The sequence below is a fragment of the Odontesthes bonariensis genome, chromosome 14 (genome assembly GCF_027942865.1).
Source record: "Odontesthes bonariensis isolate fOdoBon6 chromosome 14, fOdoBon6.hap1, whole genome shotgun sequence".
Classification (NCBI taxonomy): domain Eukaryota; kingdom Metazoa; phylum Chordata; class Actinopteri; order Atheriniformes; family Atherinopsidae; genus Odontesthes; species Odontesthes bonariensis.
In genome coordinates, this window is record NC_134519.1 from 31,305,440 (window position 1) to 31,329,080 (window position 23,641).

Genomic DNA, 23,641 nt, shown 5'->3' on the forward strand with positions numbered 1-23,641 from the left:
GCATCACGCCTATGCTAAACCCCATTGGTAGCTAAAGTCAATAGCGGAAGTGGTGTCGTCTGGCCCATCGACCGACACTGACACGCATTCACCGGTCATCACAACGCTTTGTCGTTCGCTCCCAGTGCTGTTTTATGTTCGGCCGTTTGTTGGGTAACGTGTCTCATAGGGTGCCGAGTTTCTTGAACCAGTTGTTGCTGACCATGAAGCCGCAGGTTGTGTTCGTTCTGGGCGGGCCGGGCGCCGGCAAAGGGACCCAGTGCTCCAAAATCGTAGAGGTACGAGAGAAACGACAATGAAAAATGCCAGCTTTCTTTGTTGGAATTGAGCTTATCGTGGAGAAAATTGTGTTCAGTGGAAATCTGAATGATCCTGTCTACTGCTTACATTATTATTAAGATATAATTACTACATTTCATTGACTTCCGGTTGTCCTCTAAAAATGAACCTCTATGTTAGCCAGCCAGCTAGCTAGTTAGCACAGAGGATATACAGCTATGTGATTTAAAAAAATTTAGAACTATTTAACAGGAGTCACAAAGTGCCACTTTAATTGTTTTTTTTACTTCTCTGACTCTCCAGCATTGCTTTCTGATAAGGATAAGAGGAAATGTCGTTTATCTCACAGTTTTACTATCTGCTAACACCTGAATAAAAGAGATAAATTCAAATTTATTTTTGAACTTGAACAAACAAAGCCAGCGGGATATACCCTATTGACTTTTCTTCCATGTTATGTCCCTATCATTGGCTTATCTACGCAGATGGAGTTATGTAATGGGGAGACCAAGTCTGGAGTGCAACATCACCTTTGAACAAACAGAAACACATGTTGATGAGATTCACCTGATAAGTCTGGCTTCAGGATATGTAATTCACCTAAACATAGCCTGTAGTACAAAAATGTGTCTTCTAAATTACCCCTCTGGACTTATCACGGTGGCATTTTTGCTTGTTAGGTCTGTTTAAGAGTTTTTGGTTTAAAAATACATCAAGTTCACTGATTTTCTGCTGTTCCTCGCTTTCTACGTTGCCATTAGTCATAAAGCCTAAAGTAAGGGCTGTCTATAAACTGGGTACATTTAAAGAACATGTCTGAGTCAGTGTACAGTAAGTGGTTCCAATGGTAAAGATATTGTGTCAGGTTTTCTTCCATCCATCATTTATTTGTTCACTGTGGGGATAGTCGAAGAGGTTTGTTGAACAAGTCATGAAAGCAGTTTAAAAAGCGTGAACTCTCCAGCAGGATGCCGTTTTGAAAGTTGAATTTTTTAAAGCTCATGCTGGTCAGGCTCTGTTGGGGCACGAATAGATGTGTTGTGTGTGTGCGTGTGTGTGCGTGCGTGCGTGTGTGTGCGCGCGAGTGTGTGTGTATTTGTTCGGGAGAACTCTTATGAGAGAGACTTCTTTTTTCAGATGTTACTGGGTGTTGGCTGCCACGTGCAGTGGTTAGACCTGAATGACTGATGGGCATAGAGACTTCTTTCATTTCAGTACGAATACCAACTCTTTTCCAGCTTCTGAGGGAGAAGGATCCATCCTATCAAGAGGAATTCTGTTGATAATTTGGCCTCTTTGGGATGCTATTTTCAACAAATATGTCATATGAAAATATAAATGGTTTGTGTATATATGCGATTCTTTCTCAGAGCTACAACTACACTCATTTGTCAGCTGGGGATTTGCTCAGGGCAGAGCGAGCAAGAGAAGGGTCAGAGTTTGGACAGCTCATTGCCAACTTCATCAAAGAAGGTAAAATCGTCCCAGTGGAGATCACCATCAACTTACTCAGGAAGGTATGTATCAGATAAGAGAGACTTTAAATCTGGTTGGGGTTTGCCTTGCAACAAGAAAATCCTGATGTGTGATTCAGAGCCTGTTTGCAGTTTCACTGGTGTTAATGTTGGCAAAAACTTAACAAATACAAATATTATTTAGTTTACGAGTTCTTTGTGAATAACAGTGATAACAATGGGTAAATCTCAGCCTGCCTTTTTGTTTTGTAACACCCAAGTGGATTAGTAATTACCGGATATTAAACAGTTATTCAACGCACTGTTTGAGTTGAATTAAATGCACAAAGTATTTGCTTCTCTGCGTTTTGTGACTGGGAGGATCTAGCGTTTCTTTCTGTTTGATAAAGTTGAGACAAAACTGTTTTGAGGTTTGAACTATTGCTCGATTAAACTAAATGATTTTACGTGTACCTACTCAGATCATCTCTGATAATAGTGCACAATGCTATATTCCGCTGCAACCGCACAAGAGCTAGCTATTATTAGTCTGTAGTCCTTGTTTGAACATCTGTCATGTGTTTTGAAACTATCTGAAGAAATAATTCACAGCTTTTCTTTAGAACTTCACCTTTTTTATTACTTTGTCTCCCACAATCAAAGATGTTTTTAATGCAAACCTTGACTATCTTTATTAGGATCTTCTTTGTTGTAAAATTTTTCATCTCTTTTTTGTGCTTTATTAGGCTATGGAAGAGACTATGCAGCAAGATGAGAAAAAGTTCAGATTCCTTATAGACGGTTTCCCCCGCAATGAGGACAACCTTCAGGGGTGGACCCGAGTCATGGATGGCAAAGCAGATGTCAAGTTTGTGCTTTTCTTTGACTGTGGCAATGAGGTACGTCATGGAAAACTGGAGAGCTTTGAGCTCTCCGGCTGTTTTTAGTTCCATGCTGTACTGAGCAGATACCCTCTGAGCCGTTTTAGACTAAGGACACGGGTGCTTTTTTGTGCACAGGTTTGCATCAACAGATGTCTAGAAAGAGGAAAGAGCAGCGGACGCACAGATGACAACAGGGAGAGCTTGGAGAAAAGGTGCGAGTTATTTGTGCCTTTAGACTTTATAAGCATTGCACGTCATTTTATTTTAAAATGTTTAGATTTCTATCTGTTCTTCAACAAGCATGTCTTGATCGGTATAGATTTCTCTGACCCATTTAAGTGACTGCTGGATACCTGCGTATGTGTTTTTGACCTAATTTTTGTCTCCTCTGAGTCCCCTGTGTCAACTGACCCCAATAACCAGTCACATTTCTCTCATATGCAGAATCCAAACCTACCTGCAGTCTACACGACCAATTATTGAACTATATGAGAAACATGGCAAAGTGCGCACTATAGACGCCTCTCGTTGTGTGGATGAGGTGAGTAAAATGTATTTTCTTACAGAAAATGTCCATGAAGGACAGTAATGATTTTTAAGGAAAGGAAGCAGGGCCGATGATAATGACGTTGTCCAAAGCTCAGTGTTTTAAAACCTAGAGAAAAGGTTAATCAAGGCAAACAAGCTGCACTGGAGATTTTATAGAGTCATAAAACTCGTCTGCCTCAGTTACTTTATCCTCTGCACCGAAGCAGAGGACAAAGTAATGATTAGAATGCAATTATAACCAATCTGGTGGCAACTGAACATGTTGATGTCATGTGTAAACGAGCCTTCTGGTGCTTCTGTAACATTCTGAGATGATGATCTGACTAGGTCAGACTGAGGAACATATCCGTATCAGTTCCAACACAGCGTGTGAACCGCTTCAGTTGCATTAACATTAAGAGACAGGCCCACACAGCAGCAGAAAGGTAATTTGACATGATCAGGTGTTCAGTGGAATCCCACAGGTTGGATGTTAAATAAATAGATAAAAGCTCTGTTCAATCTTTCCTTCTCTGTGGTTCCATCTACAGTAATTATCTGCAGCACTAAATAATTTTTGTCTCAACGTCTAAGATAAATGAGTGAACGAAGACTCTGATGTGTAGCTGAAGCTTCTGCTCTGTCTGACCATATTTCAGTGTATTCAACTGTTGCCTCCAACACTTTTGCTTAACACAATCCTTTTGTTTGATGTGAATTCTTGTGACAAAGTGAAAAAAATCCCTTTTGAAGGACAAAGTTTTGGGTGATGCTGCAGCGTGTCTTCTAACAACCCTCAAAGGTCTCTTCAAATGAACCAAACGCCATATTTTCACAGTAACAGCTACAACGTTACTGTGGTGCAATTATTCCCTAACGGCTCGAACACTGTCTCTTAAACAAGCTCTCAATGACAGAAGAGGGATATTTTCAGCTGCTTCCATCTACAGCTGCTATGTTTCGTTCAAACTCTGCATGCTTAGGTGACACGACATGTTGTCAGAAAACTCATGTAGACAATTATGATCTAGCCTTCTAACACACTGGCGATTAGCAAATATTGCACGCTTACATTAAGCACTTTTACATGACACTTGGAAAAAAAAAACTAAGTAGTTGTGTTAGTTGGACCAAAACCTGACTTTTAAGATTTATATAAACAATTTCTCCTGAAATCATTCAAAATCAAGCTTCTCCAAACTGGACTAACAAATGCACATGCTCCAAAGTTCCATCTTTTTGTAAAAAGTGTAAGTTTATATTAATAAGGGCCTAATGATATTAGGAAAACATACGATATGCAATATAAAAATTGAAAAGTGATATTAAAAAAACGACTAGTGATATATTGACAAATGATTCAATATATGGTGCCGATCTCTGGTGTATCTATAGGGCTGCATTCCATTTTGCACTTGTGCATGTCAGTTAATTTTACTATAGAACATGCACGAAAGCAAAACTTCCTCAAAGCAGAATGCAGCCCTTGTCAATACACTTGCACTTGTCCCATTTGAGGGTAAAATGTCTTTGGGATATTGATATGGCATGTTGATGCTGCAGTAACCACACATTTTCAATATATTGTGCAGCACTAATATTATTACAGTTTAATTTCAAAGAAAGCTGCTCTCATTCACATATATAGAATGTCTTGAATATTTTTCCAAACAGTCCACAGTGTAACGGCGTCGGACACACTTCCATTAGTTACTCAGTTCCACTCCTGTGGATGCAAACTGTTAGACAGAGCTCGACTCATCTGTGTGTGCAACCGTGCTGAGTCTCTCTCCGTCACTTTCACTGACATGTCTGAAGGGAGAGAAGAAGTAATGGAGAAGTGATGAACGTGTTCTGACTGAATAACTTTATTTTAACAGACTGGTGAAGCCGTTAATGTTATGTGTCTCTTGTGTGAAAAGGTCTATGGATATGGACTATGCTTGGATTAGGAAAAGCACCTCATGGTGGGGCATCAGCAATACTCTCACTGAGAAAAGCTTCTGGCCTGTTGTGGATATAAAACAGTTTACTTTGCTGTTTATTTCTAAACAAGAAGCTCTTTTACTTGCCGGGGTTAACCGTTTCATAGGTTGTTTTGATGCAGAGGATCAATCCCCGTAATACCCATGGCCTTGCAGGAATGTGTTTGAACTTTAATTTTACAATGAAATCACATTCCCATGGTCCATGGAGAGAAAGTCCACAGTTCAACCATCCTACCTCTAAAACCTTTTCAAGGCAAATGGCATCCCTTTAAAAGATTGATGAAGCCTTTGATGATGACATATCTTGTGCGAAAAGGGCTAAAGTAAGCTCACCTTTTGTTCTCTTCCAGGTGTTTGCTGATGTGAAAGCCGTCCTCGACAAAGAAGGTTGAGTTTCTCCAACTGCCAGCAACACTCATTTACATTTTAGTTTTCATTTTAGCAACTGCAAGTATACTATAATACATGTAATTGTCCATTTGTATGAATTTTTATGTTGGTTACTTTTTTTGATTCCCATGTATTTTGTAAATGCTACACTGTTTTGTCTGTACATGACGCGTGTTTGAATGAATGAGAGGTTGAGATGCGCAGCAGCTACATCTAATCAACTAGATCTTCAGAAGAGCTCGCATTTCATTGTCTTTGTCATAGTCTGAGGCCTTTGTGTTGGAATTTAATGTATTAGTGGCTTAGGGAGACTCCGCATCTGTCAAAGACACTTAAAGTACTGGATGTGAAGAAAATTATAGTTATCACTAATGTCTTCAGAGTATCATGTGATGAGAAGCAGCCCTCATGTTTCAGACCAAATAGTTGTGACCTGGTGACAAGGACCGAGTTGAGTCTTCTCTGAACAACCAATAACTTGTGTGGCATCCAATAAAATCAATGCAACACCCGTCTCAAGTTTAATGGACAGCACTACAGAGCCTTGACTAGGTCATTTTTTATGTGAGTGGTCACATATGTCTCTGTGATACATTTGAAGATAAATGGGTAACTCCGACAGAGCAGCTTAGTGTGCTTCATCCCAGCTCTGATGTCTAGATCAAGTTCTAAAGAATATGAAGGTAAAACTGAACATTTAGTTAAATGTTTCTATTTTTGAAGATATCCATTGTGATTAAGACTTTTATCATGAAGCGAATAAAACATTTAACAAAGACGCATAGTTTGAAGTCCACAGTAGTTTTCAACCTGATCATCCAGCAGAGGGCGCCTAATACCAAATTATACTGTATGTTAGGGTTACCACTTGGCAGTTTGACAAATCAAGAAATTGATACAAAAAGTCTGAAAATAAATTAAGAATTTAAAGATGGGTCATGCATCTGTGTGCTACTTTTATTTTTCATTAATTTAAGGTGTAATATATAATAATAATAATACAACGCTTTTCCAAATGCTCAAAGACGCTTTACATAAGGAACAAACAGAAAGCAGAGACAAAACAAGACATTATAAACAAAAAGACAAGAGAAAAACACTGTTACAGACTTTAGGCACATAGGGTGGGGTGGGTGGTAGATGGTGGGGGAGAGGAACATTTTATCAGGTGTTGTAGGTGATTTTGAACAGGTGGGTTTTGAGCTGGCTTTTGAATGAGGGGAGTGTATCAGAGTTCCGGATGGCGGGGGGCAGGGAGTTCCAAAGGGTAGGGGCAGCGATGGAGAACGCTCTGTCCCCAAGGGTGCGGTACTTGGTCTTGGTGATGGGAGTGAGGAGGTTTGCATCAGAGGAGCGGAGATGTCGAGTGGGGGAGTAGGGGTGGAGGAGGTTTGTAAGGTGTGGAGGTGCAAGGTTATTGAGGGCTTTGTAGGTGATGAGAAGGATCTTGAAGTTGATTCGCTGTTTTATTGGAAGCCAGTGAAGTTGTTGAAGGATGGGAGTGATGTGTTCTTTGGAGGGGGAGTGAGTGAGCAGTCGGGCGGCCGAGTTTTGAACATATTGCAGTTTTTGAAGAGCAGAGGAGGGGAGGCCTTACAGGATGCTATTGCAATAGTCAAGTCTGGAGGTGATGAAGGCATGGACGAGTGTTTCAGCAGCTGAAGGGGAGAGAGTAGGGCGAAGGCGTGCAATGTTGGAGGTGGAAGAAGGCTATTTTGGTAACCTGGTTTATTCAATTCAATTCAATTCATTTTTATTTATATAGCGCCAAATACAACAAATGTCATCTCAAGGCACTTAGATAGTAAGTCCAATTCAAGCCAATTGGAATTCAATTAATTAATAATAATCATAATTCATAAAATAATCCAATTCGTTCATATAGAGCCAATTCAAAAACAATTTCCTAGCTAAGAAAACCAACAGACTGCACTGAAAACTTTTTGTTTTTCGGTCCAATCTCCCGGCCTGAGCGTGCCTGAGGAGAGAAACGACTCCCTTTTAACAGGAAGAAACCTCTGGCAGAACCAGACTCAGGAAGGGTGGCCATCCGCCTCGACCAGCTGGGGTTTGAGAAGACAGAAAGGGGGGGGGGGGGGGCTGTAACACTGTAACACCATTCAAAGGATATCTGTTGGAACAGGGAAACACGAGTTAATGACCATAATAATATCACATATACATAAAGAGAGTGAAGTGAGGAAAGGTGTCAGATGAGGCCCCCCAGCAGTCTAGGCCTTTAGCAGCTTAACTATGGGATGTTTCAGGATCACCTGAGCCATCCCTAACTATAAGCTTTATCAAAAAGGAAAGTTTTAAGCCTGGTCTTAAAAATGGAAAGGGTGTCTGCTTCCCGGACATTTACTGGCAGCTTATTCCACAATAGAGGGGCCTGATAACTGAAGGCTCTGCCTCCCATTCTACTTTTAGAAACTCTGGGAACCTCAAGTAAACCTGCAGTTTGGGAACAAAGTGCTCTGTTAGGAAAATATCTTACAATGAGATCTTTAAGATATGATGGAGCTCGGTCATTAAAGGATAAGACCGGTTTTTTGACATTGGGCCCTTGATTTCACATTATAACATGATGTTCTACTCACCCCTGCTTGTTGTTGAACATTTGGAGCTGTTCCGAAGATATTCGCGAGGCGTCTGGCTGCTCTCTTGAGATATTCGGCCATGAAACGGTTTCCTATGGGCAAGCTTATACAGGCACAAACTACGCTGTTTATAATTTATTAATTACTCTACACTAGCACTGATAACGTGGAGGTGCGTCGCTTACTTAAAAAAATCCGGGTTACTAATTTTGAATTTTAGCCGAATGAATAAATAGGCAGCAGGTCTGTGGGCCGTCTGTGGCAGCAGCACGACGAGGACGTCAGTAACACCCACTTTACGACGAAAAAAACAAAATTACAATAACCCGGATTTTTTTAAGTAAGCGACGCACCTCCACGTTATCAGTGCTAGTGTAGAGTAATTAATAAATTATAAACAGCATAGTTTGTGCCTGTATAAGCTTGCCCATAGGAAACCGTTTCATGGCCGAATATCTCAAGAGAGCAGCCAGACGCCTCGCGAATATCTTCGGAACAGCTCCAAATGTTCAACAACAAGCAGGGGTGAGTAGAACATCATGTTATAATGTGAAATCAAGGGCCCAATGTCAAAAAACCGGTCTTATCCTTTAAGAGCTTTATATGTAAGGAGAAGAATCTTAAATTCTATTCTGAATTTAACAGGGAGCCAATGAAGAGAAGCTAAAACTGGAGAAATATGATCTCTCCTGTTAGTTCTCGTCAAAACTCTGGCTGCAGCATTTTGGATCAACTGAAGGCTTTTCAGAGAATATTTGGGACAGCCCAATAATAAAGAATTACAGTAGTCCAATCTTGAAGTAACAAATGCATGAATTAGTTTTTCTGCATCACTCTGAGACAAGATGTTCCTGATTTTAACAATATTACGAAGGTGAAAGAAGGCAGTCCTAGAAACCTGTTTTATATGCGAGTCAAATGATAAGTTCTGGTCAAAAATAACTCCAAGGTTCCTCACTGTAGAACTAGAAGCCAAGGAAATACCATCTAGAGTAACTATATAGCTAGACAATTTCTCCCTGAAACGCTCAGGTCCAAAGATAACGACTTCAGTTTTGTCTGAATTTAGCAGCAGACAGTTCTGAGTCATCCAGGTCTTTATGTCTTTAAGACATGCTTGTAGTCTGACCAACCTATTGGGTTCATCTGGTTTTATAGATAAGTACAGCTGAGTATCATCAGCATAGCAATGGAAATTTATGCCATGCTGTCTAATAATGTTACCTAATGGAAGCATGTATAAAGTAAAAAGAATTGGTCCAAGCACAGAACCCTGGGGAACTCCATGACTTACTCTGGTGTGTGAGGAAGATTCTTCATTTACAAGAACAAACTGAAATCTATCAGATAAATATGACTTAAACCAGACTAATGCAGTTCCTTTAATCCCAATAACATGTTCAAGTCTGTGTAATACGATACTGTGATCGACCGTATCAAATGCAGCACTGAGATCCAACAGGACAAGCACAGACACAAGTCCGCTATCAGAGGCTAAGAGGAGATCATTGGTAACTTTCAGCAGTGCAGTTTCTGTGCTATGATGCACTCTGAATCCTGACTGAAACTCTTCAAACAGATTATTTCTGTGTAAATGATCACAAAGCTGAGCTGCAACTATTTTTTCAAGAACTTTAGACATAAAAGGGAGATTGGATATAGGTCTATAATGAGCCAACACTTCTGAATCAAGAGTAGGTTTTTTAAGTAAAGGTTTAATTACAGCAACCTTAAAAGTCTGAGGTACATATCCTGTCAACAAAGACAGATTGATCAAATCCAATATGGAAGTGTCAATTAATGGGAAAACCTCCTTGAACAGTCTGGTTGGGATTGGGTCTAAAACACAAGTTGATGGTTTAGAAGAGACTATTGCTGTTGTTAGTTCAGAGAGATCAACTGGACAGAAGCTGTCTAAATACAAATCAGGTTCTAAAGATACTTCTAAAGCTGCTGTACTTGATGATACATCACTGATAATAGTGGGAAGGACTCCATCAATCTTCTCTCTGATAGAAACAATTTTATTAATAAAGAAGCTCATGAAATCATCACTGCTGAGAGTTAAAGGAATAACTGGCTCAGCAGAGCTCGGACTCTTAGTCAGACTGGCTACAGTGCTGAAAAGAAACCTGGGATTATTCTTATTCTCTTCTATCAATGATGAATAATAAGCAGTTCTAGCTTTACGAAGGGCTTTCTTATACATTGTTAAACTATCTTTCCAGACTGAGACTCTTCTAAATTAGAGGAACGCCACTGTCTCTCCAGCTTTCTTGCAGTCTGCTTTAAAGCACGCAGCTGTGAATTATACCAAGGAGCCAACCTTTTCTGACTGATTACCTTCCGTTTCAGAGGGGCAACATTGTCCAGTGCTGTACGCATTGAAACTATAGTGCTGTCAACAAGAGAGTCAAGTGCTGCTGGAGTAAAGTTTAGGTAATCGTCCTCTGTCATATCTGCACATGGCAGTGAAGAAAAGGATGATGGTATTAACTCTTTAAATCTGGTTACAGCATCCTCTGATAGACACCTTCTATACGTAAATTTCTTCTCAGAAACTGTATAGTCAAGTAATGTAAACTCAAAGGTTATCAACAAACATCTAGGATTTGGCAAGAAAATACTCATGGACACATTCCTCTATCCATGCTGTTATCCGGCCAGGCGCGTTGATAAGAACAACAACAAACATCAAGTAAATGGTGGAGATCTGATCATCTGTATCTGCCTGTTACTTTCTGGCGATATACACCAATGTTCAGGTCCGATGCCGAGAAATACATCATCTAAAAGAACCTCGGCAGGTACGGCGTTGTGTATGAGTCGCCCAAATGTTGAAGAGCAAGTTATATCAGTCGCGGGAGAGAATGGAAATTACCGTGGGCATGGAGTTGGCGAAGGACGCGGAGATTCGATGATGGGAGGCGAGCTACAGCATGGCGGTGAGCAGGCCAGCTTGAATCTTCGTTGCCCCGTGGCTGCGGTGAGGCCGCAGTCTCCTGAGAACCGGGGGGGCATCGGCTGTGAGAGGCCGAATCCTGATTCCTTCCTGGCTATGCGTGGATTGCACCTGTTCCACCTCAACGTCAGAAGCCTTCTGCCGAAAATCACCGAGATTCGGCACCTCAGCAAAAGCAGAAAGGTTGGAATTTTTTGTTTTACTGAAACATGGCTGGACGGTTCCGTTAGGGACGCTGAAGTTGAGTTGGAGAATTATTTGATTATCAGGAGAGACAGAAACCGCAAAGGGGGAGGGGTGTGCATTTATGTGAGAGCGGACATTGGTTTTAATCATAGGACGGATTTGCACAGCGATCAGATTGAAGCGGTCTGGTTGGATATTTTGCTTCCAATGAGCAAACCCTTTCTAATCTGTGCATGCTATAGGCCGCCTGATCAATGCCAATTTTATGAACTTTTAGAAGAACATTGCACAAAACGAATGGACTTGTTGAAAACGGAGGTTATTTTTATGGGGGACTTTAATACTGACATACAGAAACGTGATATGCCTGGGTACAAGGCTTTGATGAATGTGTGTCGTTCTTTTAGTTTAGATCAGCTGATCAACGAACCCACACGTGTATGTTCCAACACACAAACTACAATTGACCTGGTGTTAGTATCAGATAAGTCTAAAATAGCGCAAAGTGGGGTTATTAATTATGGACTTAGTGACCATTCGATCATCTTCTGTACAAGAAAAACCAAGAAAGTTGTTTTTAATTGTCATTCTTCTGTTAAAGCCAGGTCAATGAAAACTTACAACAAGGAAACATTCAATGAAAGGTTAAAACAGATGGACTGGTCTTTTGTACTGAATTGTGAAGATGTGAATGAATCATGGTGTACTTTTAAACATATGTTTTTAGAAATAGTTGATAAAGTGGCCCCATTCAAAGAAATTAGAATAAAACAGAGGTCAGAGCCCTGGGTAAATGATGACATTCTCGAGGTAATTCGGGATAGAAATAAGAAGTTTAATCATTTTAGAACAAAGGGGGATGAACAAAGTTGGTCTGAGTTTAAAAAGGCAAGAAATGAAGTTAACAGATTAGTGACTAATACTAAAAAGATTTACTTTAAAGAAAAAAATCAAGGAATATAGAAATGACTCAAGAAAGTTATGGAAATCCCTAAAGCAGCTTGGCTATAGCAAACGGATGAAAACAAAAATTTCCAACATCACCTTAGATCTTGGTAATACTGTTACTTCAGATAAGAGAATAGTAGCTGCTGGCTTTAATGTTTATTTTTCATCTGTGGCCCATGATCTAGTGGGGAAGCTACCTGTCCAGACTGGTCTATATGGGGAAAGTCATGTGCAACACTATTACTCTCAGTTAGGGGTACAACCTGGGAGTTTCACTTTTACTAAAGTGTCTGAAGCACTGGTCCTTGAGAAGCTTCGAAAGCTTGATTGTAATAAAGCTACCGGTTTAGATGCTATCCCATCCAGATTTTTAAGGGACTCTGCAGAAGTCATTACCCCATCCATTACTCATATTATAAACAGCTCTATTAGTCAAGGACGATTCCCAAATGACCTTAAAGGAGCCAGAGTAATTCCGCTTTATAAAAAGGGTAGTAAGCAGGACCCAGGCAATTACAGACCTGTTTCTATCCTCAGTAGTCTGTCAAAGGTTATAGAGAAAATCATATATGAACAAATCGATCATTTCCTTTCATCACAAAACATACTTTATGAATTTCAGTCAGGGTTTAGAAAATCCCATTCTACTGATTCTTGCCTACTTTATTTATCGGACTTCATTAAAAAAGAGGTTGGCAATGGTAAATTATGTGGCATGGTAATGTTAGATTTACAGAAGGCATTCGATACTGTGAATCACAGTGTTTTATTGTATAAATGAAAGGCTATGGGGTTTAATGACTTGGCTGTGAAATGGGTGGGTTCATACTTGGGGAATAGGATGCAGGTAGTAGATATTGGGGGTGTTATGTCTCACCCAGCTGGTATTGGCTGTGGAGTCCCTTAAGGGAGTGTTTTAGGACCTCTTCTTTTTCTTTTATATATTAATGATTTAAAAGCTGTCTGTTCATCAAGTTTGTTTTTATATGCAGATGATTCTGCACTGGTAGTTTCCCATAAGGATAAAAATATCATTGAGCAATCACTTAGTGCTGAACTTCTTAATGTCAGCAGATGGATGTCTGACAATAGATTATCATTGCATTTAGGAAAAACAGAATCCATTCTTTTTGGTTCAAAGATTAGATTAAAGAAAGCCTCAACCTTTAAGGTTTTTATAGGGGATTCTGAAATTTCAGCCAAGGAATCAGTCAGTTACCTCGGCTGTGTTTTAGATAGTAATCTAAGTGGCATAAGTCAGGCACAGAAGGCAATCACCAAAATAAACCATAGAGTGCGTTTTATGGCTAGAATTTCAAAATATTTAGATACAAAAACTCTGGCTATTTTGGCAGGAGCCTTAATTCAGCCATACTACGACTATGCGTGTGGCTCATGGTATAATAGTTTGACAGTGAATTTGAAACACAGACTACAGACATCACAAAATAAACTAATTAGACTGGTTTTGGATCTCCCCATGAGAACCCACCTTGAGTCCTCCCATTTTGATAAGGTGGGATGGCTGAAGGTGGAGGATAGAGTGGCTTTGATTCAGTTGTGCATGGTTCACAGGATTGTGTATGGGAAGGTTCCAAAGTATTTTAAAAACTATTTTAGTAAAGTAAATGAAGTTCATCATTACTCCACTAGGGGGAGCACAACAGATTTTGTCCCTCCCTTAGTTAAGACAAACATGGGCAAAGAGTGTTTTTCTTATTTTGGTTCTGTACTGTGGAATAGGTTACCTCGCCCACTCAAAGCAATAAGTAGTTTAGACAGTTTCAAGCTAAACTTGAAAAAATGGTTTCAACAACGATACTAGACTGAGTGCCAATATTATGTGTCAGGTGTATTCAGAACCATTTCAATGTATTTCTTTTTCTATGTGTTTTGAATGTATGTAGGTATGTATGTATGTATGTGTGTATGTATGTAAGAATGCTGCCATACTTGCCCTTGTTTTCCTACCATCCAGGGACCACAATGGAAATAAGCCTCAGGGCTTTTTTGTGTTATCCCTGACTATTTATTTCTTTTAATGTATGGTTCAGTTGATGTACCATGTTTTTAACAAAATAATAGTCAAATAAATTCATTCATTCATTCATCAGAAAATGGTCAGATAAGACAGGGTTATGAGGGAACACTGTTAACTGTTCACTCTCAATGCCATAAGTCAGCACAAGATCAAGGGTGTGATTAAAGCTGCAGTCTGCAGGATTTGTTGTTGTCATACGTAAAGTCCTACTTTTTGGCATTTTAAGAGTTTACATGATCTATCAGAACGCTTGAAGTTGAAAACGGTGACCTCCGTAGTCGCAAAATGCAAGAAATGCTTATTTTTTAACCGAAAAATAAAAAGTTATTCAACTTCCTGTCCCGCCCCTTCAAAACACATGAGAACTCGTGCACGTCTACGTGCACGCCAGATGCGCCTACACGACTCCTCATTCATCAACTCACCTGTCATTTGCGATCATGGAAGACACAGTAAGTAGACTAGCCCGTAATGAAGTTCAATAGTCTAGATAAATAAGCGTGGGGACGAGCCTACCTTGTATCGCGCGTGCACACTCGGTGATTGACAGGCAGCAGAGCCCAGCTCATAAACCTGATTGGTTACCTTTTACCGGTCCGGTCTGCAATTTTGTAAACAAACCTGCTGGCTTTGGAGGGACCTAGTGGGACATATAGGGGACCTAGAGAACTCATTTTTTTTGTATTGGGGTATTTAATGTACTACTTTCAGAATCCCCGGACAGTTCCAGGCATTATGCTTGAAAAAGAGTTGCAGACTGCAGCTTTAAGGCAGTGAGTCGGTCTGTGTACACTCTGAGAAAATCCAATAGAGTCCAATATAGAATTAAAGTTCATATTCAGGCTGTCATTTTCAACATCTACATGAATATTAAAGTCACCCACTACAATGACTTTATCTGTACTCAGCACTAACTGGGATAAAAACTCTGAGAATTCAGACAGAAACTCAGAATAAGGGCCAGGTGGACGATACACAACAACAAACACAAGAGGTTTCTGGGATTCCACTTTGCGTGGGAAAAACTGAGAATCAGATATTCAAAAGAGCTCAAACTAATCTTGGGTCTGGGACTGATGAGTAACCCTGATCTGAAAATAGCTCCCACTCCTCCTCCTCTGCCTGTGGTTCGAGGAACGTGAACATTTAAACAGTCAGAGGGAGTTGCTTCATTAATGCTAACATGATCCTCCTGCTGCAGCCAGGTTTCTGTAAGACAAAATATATCAATATGATGACCACAAATCAACTCATTCACTAACAGAGACTTCGAAAGGAGAGATCTGATTTTCAAACCACATTTAATAGTTTGATGTTTTTGTTCAGTTAAAGTTTTTGTTTTAATAATTTCTTTTTGCACAAGAGGATTTGCTCCTTTTGTGTTAATCGATTGGGTGGGTAGCAGCAGGTGGGAAGCTGCAGAGAAGTGTGTAAGACTACAACTCTGCATCCTGGTCTGAACCCTGGGTTGACATGTTTTAGGGTGGCAAATAAATTCGTCCATATTTCTAGAAATGAGAGCTGCTCCTTCCAAAGTGGGATGGATGCCGTCTCTCCTCATCAGACCAGGTTTTCTCCAGAAAGATTGCCAATTATCTATGTAGCCCACGTTGTTTGCTGGACACCATCTAGACAACCAGCGATTGTAGGACGACATGCGGCTAAACATGTCATCACTGGTCAGATTTGGCAGGGGTCCAGAGAAAACTACGGAGTCCGACATTGTTTTGGCAAAATTACACACCGATGCAACATTAATTTTAGTGACCTCCGATTGGCGTAACCGGGTGTCATTGACGCCGACGTGAATAACTATTTTACCATATTTACGTTTATCCTTAGCCAGCAGTTTTAAATAGGATTCTATGTCGCCCGCTCTGGTCCCTGGAATGCATTTGACTATGGCCGCTGGTGTCTCTAATGCCACGTTTCTGACTATAGAGCTGCCAATTACCAGGGTTTTGTCCTCAGCGGGTGTGTCGCTGAGTGGGGAAAATCTGTTTGAAGCGTGGACAGGTCGATGGTGAACAACGGGCTTGACCTTAGAGCTATGCCTCTTCCTGACAGTCACCCAGCCACGTTGTAATCCTGGCTGCTCAGGTTTTGCTAGGGGGAGGCTAATTGAGCTAGCTACGCTAGGTGGCTCCACACTGGCACTGGCAAAAGGGACCTGGCTCGCTATCGGTTGATTTTCAACAGTGCAGAGCCGAGCTTCCAATTCAGATAACCTCGCCTCCAAAACTACAAAAAAGACTACATTTGTTACATGTACCATTATCGCTAAAGGAGGCAGAGGAGTAACTAAACATCTGACACACGGAGCAGGTGAAAGCAGGAGGAGGAATAGAACCGGTAGCCATGCTACGCTAGAGAACCAGACACACCGTTAAAAAGTGACAATAAAGATCTGTAGGAGTGTGTTAGAACAGAACGGTAAGCTATAGAGTTTAACTATGCAAAATTGTGTAAGTTATAGATCGAAATAAAGTGATTATCAGTACTCCAAGCGGAGCAAGAAATTCCACAGTGCACGAGCAAGGTAACAGGAAGTGATTCAATTCAATTCAATTCAATTCATTTTTATTTATATAGCGCCAAATACAACAAATGTCATCTCAAGGCACTTAGATAGTAAGTCCAATTCAAGCCAATTGGAATTCAATTAATTAATAATAATCATAATTCATAAAATAATCCAATTCGTTCATATAGAGCCAATTCAAAAACAATTTCCTAGCTAAGAAAACCAACAGATTGCACTGAAAACTTTTTGTTTTTCGGTCCAATCTCCCGGCCTGAGCGGCGTGCCTGAGGCGACTGTGGAGAGAAACGACTCCCTTTTAACAGGAAGAAACCTCTGGCAGAACCAGACTCAGGAAGGGTGGCCATCCGCCTCGACCAGCTGGGGTTTGAGAAGACAGAAAAGGGGGGGGCAGGGGGCCACCGCGACGGCGGCACTGTAACACCATTCAAAGGATATCTGTTGGAACAGGGAAACACGAGTTAATGACCATAATAATATCACATATACATAAAGAGAGTAAAGTGAGGAAAGGTGTGTCAGATGAGGCCCCCCAGCAGTCTAGGCCTATAGCAGCTTAACTATGGGATGTTTCAGGATCACCTGAGCCATCCCTAACTATAAGCTTTATCAAAAAGGAAAGTTTTAAGCCTGGTCTTAAAAGTGGAAAGGGTGTCTGCTTCCCGGACATTTACTGGCAGCTTATTCCACAATAGAGGGGCCTGATAACTGAAGGCTCTGCCTCCCATTCTACTTTTACAAACTCTGGGAACCTCAAGTAAACCTGCAGTTTGGGAACGAAGTGCTCTGTTAGGAAAATATCTTACAATGAGATCTTTAAGATATGATGGAGCTCGGTCATTAAGAGCTTTATATGTGAGGAGAAGAATCTTAAATTCTATTCTGAATTTAACAGGGAGCCAATGAAGAGAAGCTAAAACTGGAGAAATATGATCTCTCCTGTTAGTTCTCGTCAAAACTCTGGCTGCAGCATTTTGGATCAACTGAAGGCTTTTCAGAGAATATGTGGGACAGCCCAATAATAAAGAATTACAGTAGTCCAATCTTGAAGTAACAAATGCATGAATTAGTTTTTCTGCATCACTCTGAGACAGGATGTTCCTGATTTTAACAATATTACGAAGGTGAAAGAAGGCAGTCCTAGAAACCTGTTTTATATGCGAGTCAAATGATAAGTTCTGGTCAAAAATAACTCCAAGGTTCCTCACTGTAGAACTAGAAGCCAAGGAAATACCATCTAGAGTAACTATATAGCTAGACAATTTCTCCCTGAAACGCTCAGGTCCAAAGATAACAACTTCAGTTTTGTCTGAATTTAGCAGCAGACAGTTCTGAGTCATCCAGGTCTTTATGTCTTTAAGACATGCTTGTAGTCTGACCAACCTATTGGTTTCATCTGGTTTTATAGATAAGTACAGCTGAGTATCATCAGCATAGCAATGGAAATTTATGCCATGCTGTCTAATAATGTTACCTAATGGAAGCATGTATAAAGTAAAAAGAATCGGTCCAAGCACAGAACCCTGGGGAACTCCATGACTTACTCTGGTGTGTGAGGAAGATTCTTCATTTACAAGAACAAACTGAAATCTATCAGATAAATATGATTTAAACCAGCCTAATGCAGTTCCTTTAATCCCAATAACATGTTCAAGTCTATGTAATAAGATACTGTGATCGACCGTATCAAATGCAGCACTGAGATCCAACAGGACAAGCACAGACACAAGTCCGCTATCAGAGGCTAAGAGGAGTGATGCAACACGTCTTACCGCAAAGCGTCACAGCGTTGACAGGCATCCCTGCCAATGATACGTTTATGTGGGATTTGAAGGAGAGTGTGGGGTCCATGATGATGCCGAGATTTCTGACCAAGGGGGATGGAGTGACAGAGTGACCATCAATGCAGAGTGAGAAATGCTGGGAGGTGGGGAGGGTGGATTTTGGGCCAAAAATTATAATTTCAGTTTTATTGCTGTTGAGTTTGAGGAAGTTGTGATTCATCCAGGCTTTGATGTCAGTTAGGCAATTGGTGAGGGTGGAGAGAATGGCAGGAGTAATGGCAGTGGTGGATAGCTGGGTATCGTCGGCGTAACAATGGAAGTGAAGACCATGGTGACGTATGATGTGACCTAGTGGGAGCATGTAGAGGATGAAGAGGATTGGTCCGAGCACTGATATGTGTTATTTATATTCATCATTGATAATTTGAAATATGCAGTAATGTGCAAAAGTCTTGAGAAATCCCTCATTTCTTTATATTTTGCTCCCAAGGACCCAGACTTGTAATCTTTTAAAGTGGTCTTGAGGCATAACTCTAAAGCTTTTTATGAAGGTCTTTCACAAGTTTATCTCTGAATGTCACCATTTCAAGAGGACTGGCCTTTTTTTGTCAAAGCAATACTTTGTAAAATTTCTACCTTAAAATAACAGTTTGAAAAAAAATGTGCGGCTGGAATGAGTTTTAATATTACGATTCGCCTGTCTCCTATGTCTTAACCGTACATTACCTCCAAGCCTGTAGAGGGAGCTCCATAATGGGTGTTTTGAGAAGTTACCGGTACATAGTATTGCTTTAGCCACTTAACATTGAGGTAGAATTAATTTAAACATAAAATTGTGTCTGTACGGAACAGACAAGTTCGCAAATAACCAATTTTGTGTCTTTAGGCACTTTGTTACCAGCAGCCTGTCATAAAGACACAGTTTGTTCCCATTATTCTAGGAAAAACTTTGAGTATAACACAGTATGACAGACAAAATTAATCTTGCATCAAGAAGGTGATTCCCAAAGACTGAAGACTTGGCATATCACAGCATGGTGTGCATTGTTTTCTTGAAATATTGAGAAAACTGGGCAAGTGGAGGGCAAAAGTAGTAGCCCTAAAATATATATGCAGTACATATATGTATGTATGTATGTTGAACCTAAGAGATGCATATGATACTTCAGGTGATCCATCAACTGTTCATTTAAGCATCACAGAAAAGGTCTCCATGGAAGGGTGGCTGTCAAGAAGCCATTCTTAACGAAGGGAAACTCCCTGAAAAGGCCTCATGTGGTGTGCTAAATGACACAAGAAGTGGACTGAAAATCAGTGGCAACAGGTCTTATGGAGGGATGAAACCCTCCCAAAGCCCGGACCTCAACATTATTGAAGCAGTGTTTGATCAACTTTTCAGAGAACGGAACAAAAGGCAGCCAACATCCAAAGAAGAGCTTTGGAATGTCTCTCAATTCAATTCAAAAATTCAATTCAAATTCAAATTCAATTCAATTCAATTCAAAAATACTTTATTTATCACAGAGGGAAATTAAATGTTGATGTAGCTCAATTAAATCAAAGAGTTATTATAGATGCTGATGGCTGTGGGCAGGAAAGATTTCCTGTAGCGGTCCGTTTTGCATCCAAACTGAAGAAGCCTTTGACTGAAGAGACTCTGTTTTCTGATAACAGTCTCATGGAGAGGATGTTCAGGGTTGTCCATAATTCTCTTGATTTTATGCAAAATCCTTCTTTGCATTATTGTCTCCAGAGGTTCCACAGTCGTCCCCAGAACAGAACCAGCCTTCCTTATCAGGTTGTTGAGTCTTTTTAGGTCCCTGGTTCTGATGCTGCTGCCCCAACAGATGACGCAAGAGGAAATGACGCTCTCAACAACAAACTTGTAGAAGATCTGCAACATCTTGTTGCAAACCTTGAAGGACCTTAGCTTCCTCAAGAAGTACAGTCTGCTCTGTCCTTTCTTGTAGATTGCTTCACTGTTATGTCTCCAGTCCAGTCTGTTGTCCACATGAACACCAAGGTATTTATATTCCTCAACCACCTCCACTTCTTCTCCCATGATGGAAACAGGGTTTGATCTGACCTTGTTTCTCCTGAAATCTACAATCATCTCCTTTGTTTTGTTAACATTCAAGATGAGATGATTGTTCCCACACCATGCCACAAAGCGGTCCACCAGCTCTCTGTACTCAGCTTCTTGTCCATCTCTGATACACCCGACAACTGCAGAGTCATCTGAATATTTCTGTAGATGACAGGAGTCTGACTTGTACTGGAAGTCTGAAGTGTACAGAGTGAAAAGGAATGGTGAGAGTACAGTCCCCTGTGGTGCTCCTGTGCTGCTGATCACCTGGTTAGACACACAATTCTTCAGTCTGACAAACTGTGGTCTGTTTGTCAGGTAGTCATTAATCCAGGTGATTGTTGAGGCCTCCACCTGAGTCTTCTGGAGTTTCAGACTAAGCAGATCAGGCTGGATTGTGTTAAACGCACTGGAGAAATCAAAGAACATGATCCTCACAGTGCTGCCTGCTTTATCCAGATGACAGTGGGTTTGTTGAAGCAGGTGTATGATAGCATCTTCAACTCCAACTCCATGGCGATAAGCAAACTGCAGGGGGTCCTGATATGTGCTGGTTTGCTTACACAAGTGGGTCAACAGGAGTCTCTCCAGGACCTTCATGATGTGGGATGTCAGTGCAACAGGTCTGTAGTCATTGATATCTGAAGGGTGAGTTTTCTTTGGTACCGGAACCAGACAGGATGTCTTCCACAACAGTGGTACCTTCTCTTGGGTCAAGCTAAGGTTGAAAAGGTGTTGCAGAATCCCACAGAGCTGCTCTGCACAGGCCTTCAGGACTCGGGGGCTGACACCATCTGGACCTGCAGCCTTGTTCCGGTTCAGTCTTTCCAACTGCCTCTTCACCTGACTTCTAGAAACAGAAAAGTGGGAGGGGGAGGCAAAGGGGACAGCAGCATCTCCTGATTGGGTTGATGACAAACTAGTGGAAGCAGAAGAATCCATGACTGAGGTGGAGGTGGAGATGTTACAGGAAAGCTGTGGGTCAGAGGAGGATGGGATGTCTCTTTGGCTGGGAACAGGATGGGAGGATGGTGAGCTTGTTCCTGAACTGAACCTGTTGAAGAGTGTGTTCAGCTCATTTGCTCTGTCCAGACTTCCATCCATCCGATCCTCCCTCTGCTTGAGGCCTGTGATCTTCTTCATTCCTGACCACACATCTCTGATATTGTTCCTCTGCAGTTTACTCTCAAGCTTCTTTCTATACACCTCCTTGCTCTCTCTGATCTTGACTTTGAGCTGCTTCTGTATACTCCTCAGTAACTCCCTGTCTCGCTCCCTAAAGGCTCTTTTTTTCCTGTTCAATAGTTCCTTTAGCTCACTGGTGATCCAGGGTTTGTTATTAGCGAAGCATCTCACTGTTCTGGTGGGGATGGTGTTGTCCACACAGAAGTTTATATAGTCAGCCACACACTCAGTCATGACATTAATGTCCTCTCCATGTGGCTTACAAAGAGAAATCCAATCGGTTGCATCAAAACAACCCTATAAGGCTTCTTCAGCTTCCTCTGACCACTTTCTAATAGTCCTTTTTGTGACAGGTAGTCTCTGGACAAGGGGTTTATATGCTGAACAGAGAAAAACAAGGTTGTGATCTGATTTACCCAGGGGAGGTCTTGATTTGGAAATGTATGAATCCTTGACATTTGTGTAAAACAAATCCAATGTCTTGTTTTCTCTGGTAGAGCAGCTGACAAACTGTTGAAAAGTTGGCAGTGTAGCAGAGAGTGAGGCATGATTAAAATCACCAGATATTGCCACAAAAGAATTGGGGTGTTGAGTCTGTATCTTAGCAACAACGGAACTGATGACATCACATGCAGTGTCGGCAACAGCTGAGGGTGGAATGTAAACAGCCACCAAAACAACACTGGTGAACTCTCTTGGCAAATAATATGGACGAAAACTTACTGCCAATAGTTCAATGTCAGGACTGCAGATACGACTCTTCACAGTAACATGTCCTGGGTGACACCATCTGTTGTTGACAAGCACTGCCAATCCACCCCCTTTCCTTTTCCTGCTACTCTTTATATCTCGATCTGCTCGTACAGTCAGGAAGCCCGGCAGAGAGACGCTGGAGTCGGGTATATGATCCTGTAGCCATGTCTCAGTAAAACACATAATGCTACATTCCCGATATTCTTGCTGAGTCCTTATTAAGGCTAAAAGTTCATCCAACTTGTTAGCTAACGATCTTACATTTCCCATGATGCAGGATGGCAGAGATGGTTTGAACTTCTTCTTTCTTTCTCTCCTCTTTGCTCCTGCTCTGCATCCACGACGCCTCCTTTTCAATTCCAGTGGGATTTCTGGCTTCAGTTGTCGAATTATTTCTGCTTTTCCAATGTTATTCAGCTGCTCCCTGTTGTAAACCACCTTCTTGCTATGGTGATGCATCATGGCAAAAGAGTAAAATATACAAAAGTATTGGGAAAAATTAATCCAGCTGCACAGCATCCAAGGTAGGAAGGAACAGTTGTCCAAAAAATGCAATTTCTTCCAAGAAATAACAGGAATGAAATTTAGAAAAAAAGAAAAATCTCAATGTGAGGTACAGAGCTACTCCAACATGCTGCCACCCTAAGCAGCGCACTCTAGAACAAGAAGAAAACTATTCCTGAAGACTACTTAAAGAAATGACAGAAAGCTTGTCTAAGAGGGTTCAGGCTGTGTTGAGGAATAAAGGTTCTCAGACCAAACATTGACTTTCAAGTTTGTTATAAATGTTCAAACTCTGTTTTTGCCTTAAATACTGTAAGAAAACACCAACGACCAGCCTCTATGATTACCGCCCTATAGCACTGACACCCATCATCACTAAGGGCCCTGGAACGGCTGGTCCTCACACACATTCAAGCTTACCTCCCCCCCTCCTTTGACCCCTATCAGTTTGCCTACAGGGTAAACCGATCCACTGAGGATGCCATAGCTATCGCTCTTCACACCACGCTGAACCACCTGGAACACCG

General features: G+C 41.0%; 1 protein-coding gene across 1 annotated transcript; it reads left to right on the forward strand.

Annotated features, from left to right (window-relative positions):
• The first annotated feature begins 21 nt into the window (after nucleotides 1–21).
• On the forward strand, nucleotides 22–6,457 carry cmpk (cytidylate kinase). The gene is made up of 6 exons (XM_075484027.1): nucleotides 22–278; nucleotides 1,650–1,796; nucleotides 2,480–2,632; nucleotides 2,753–2,829; nucleotides 3,062–3,158; nucleotides 5,484–6,457. The coding sequence occupies exons 1-6, from the start codon at nucleotides 135–137 to the stop codon at nucleotides 5,523–5,525; spliced, it is 660 nt and encodes a 219-aa protein (XP_075340142.1). The 5' UTR covers nucleotides 22–134; the 3' UTR covers nucleotides 5,526–6,457.
• The last annotated feature ends 17,184 nt before the right edge of the window (nucleotides 6,458–23,641 follow it).

Coding starts and splice junctions, on each gene's coding strand:
- cmpk (XM_075484027.1), top strand. CDS start 135: ATGTTCGGCCGTTTGTTGGGTAACGTGTCTCATAGGGTGCCGAGTTTC. Junction 2,633..2,752: donor TCTTTGACTGTGGCAATGAG/GTACGTCATGGA, acceptor TTTTGTGCACAG/GTTTGCATCAACAGATGTCT. Junction 2,830..3,061: donor AGGGAGAGCTTGGAGAAAAG/GTGCGAGTTATT, acceptor TCTCATATGCAG/AATCCAAACCTACCTGCAGT.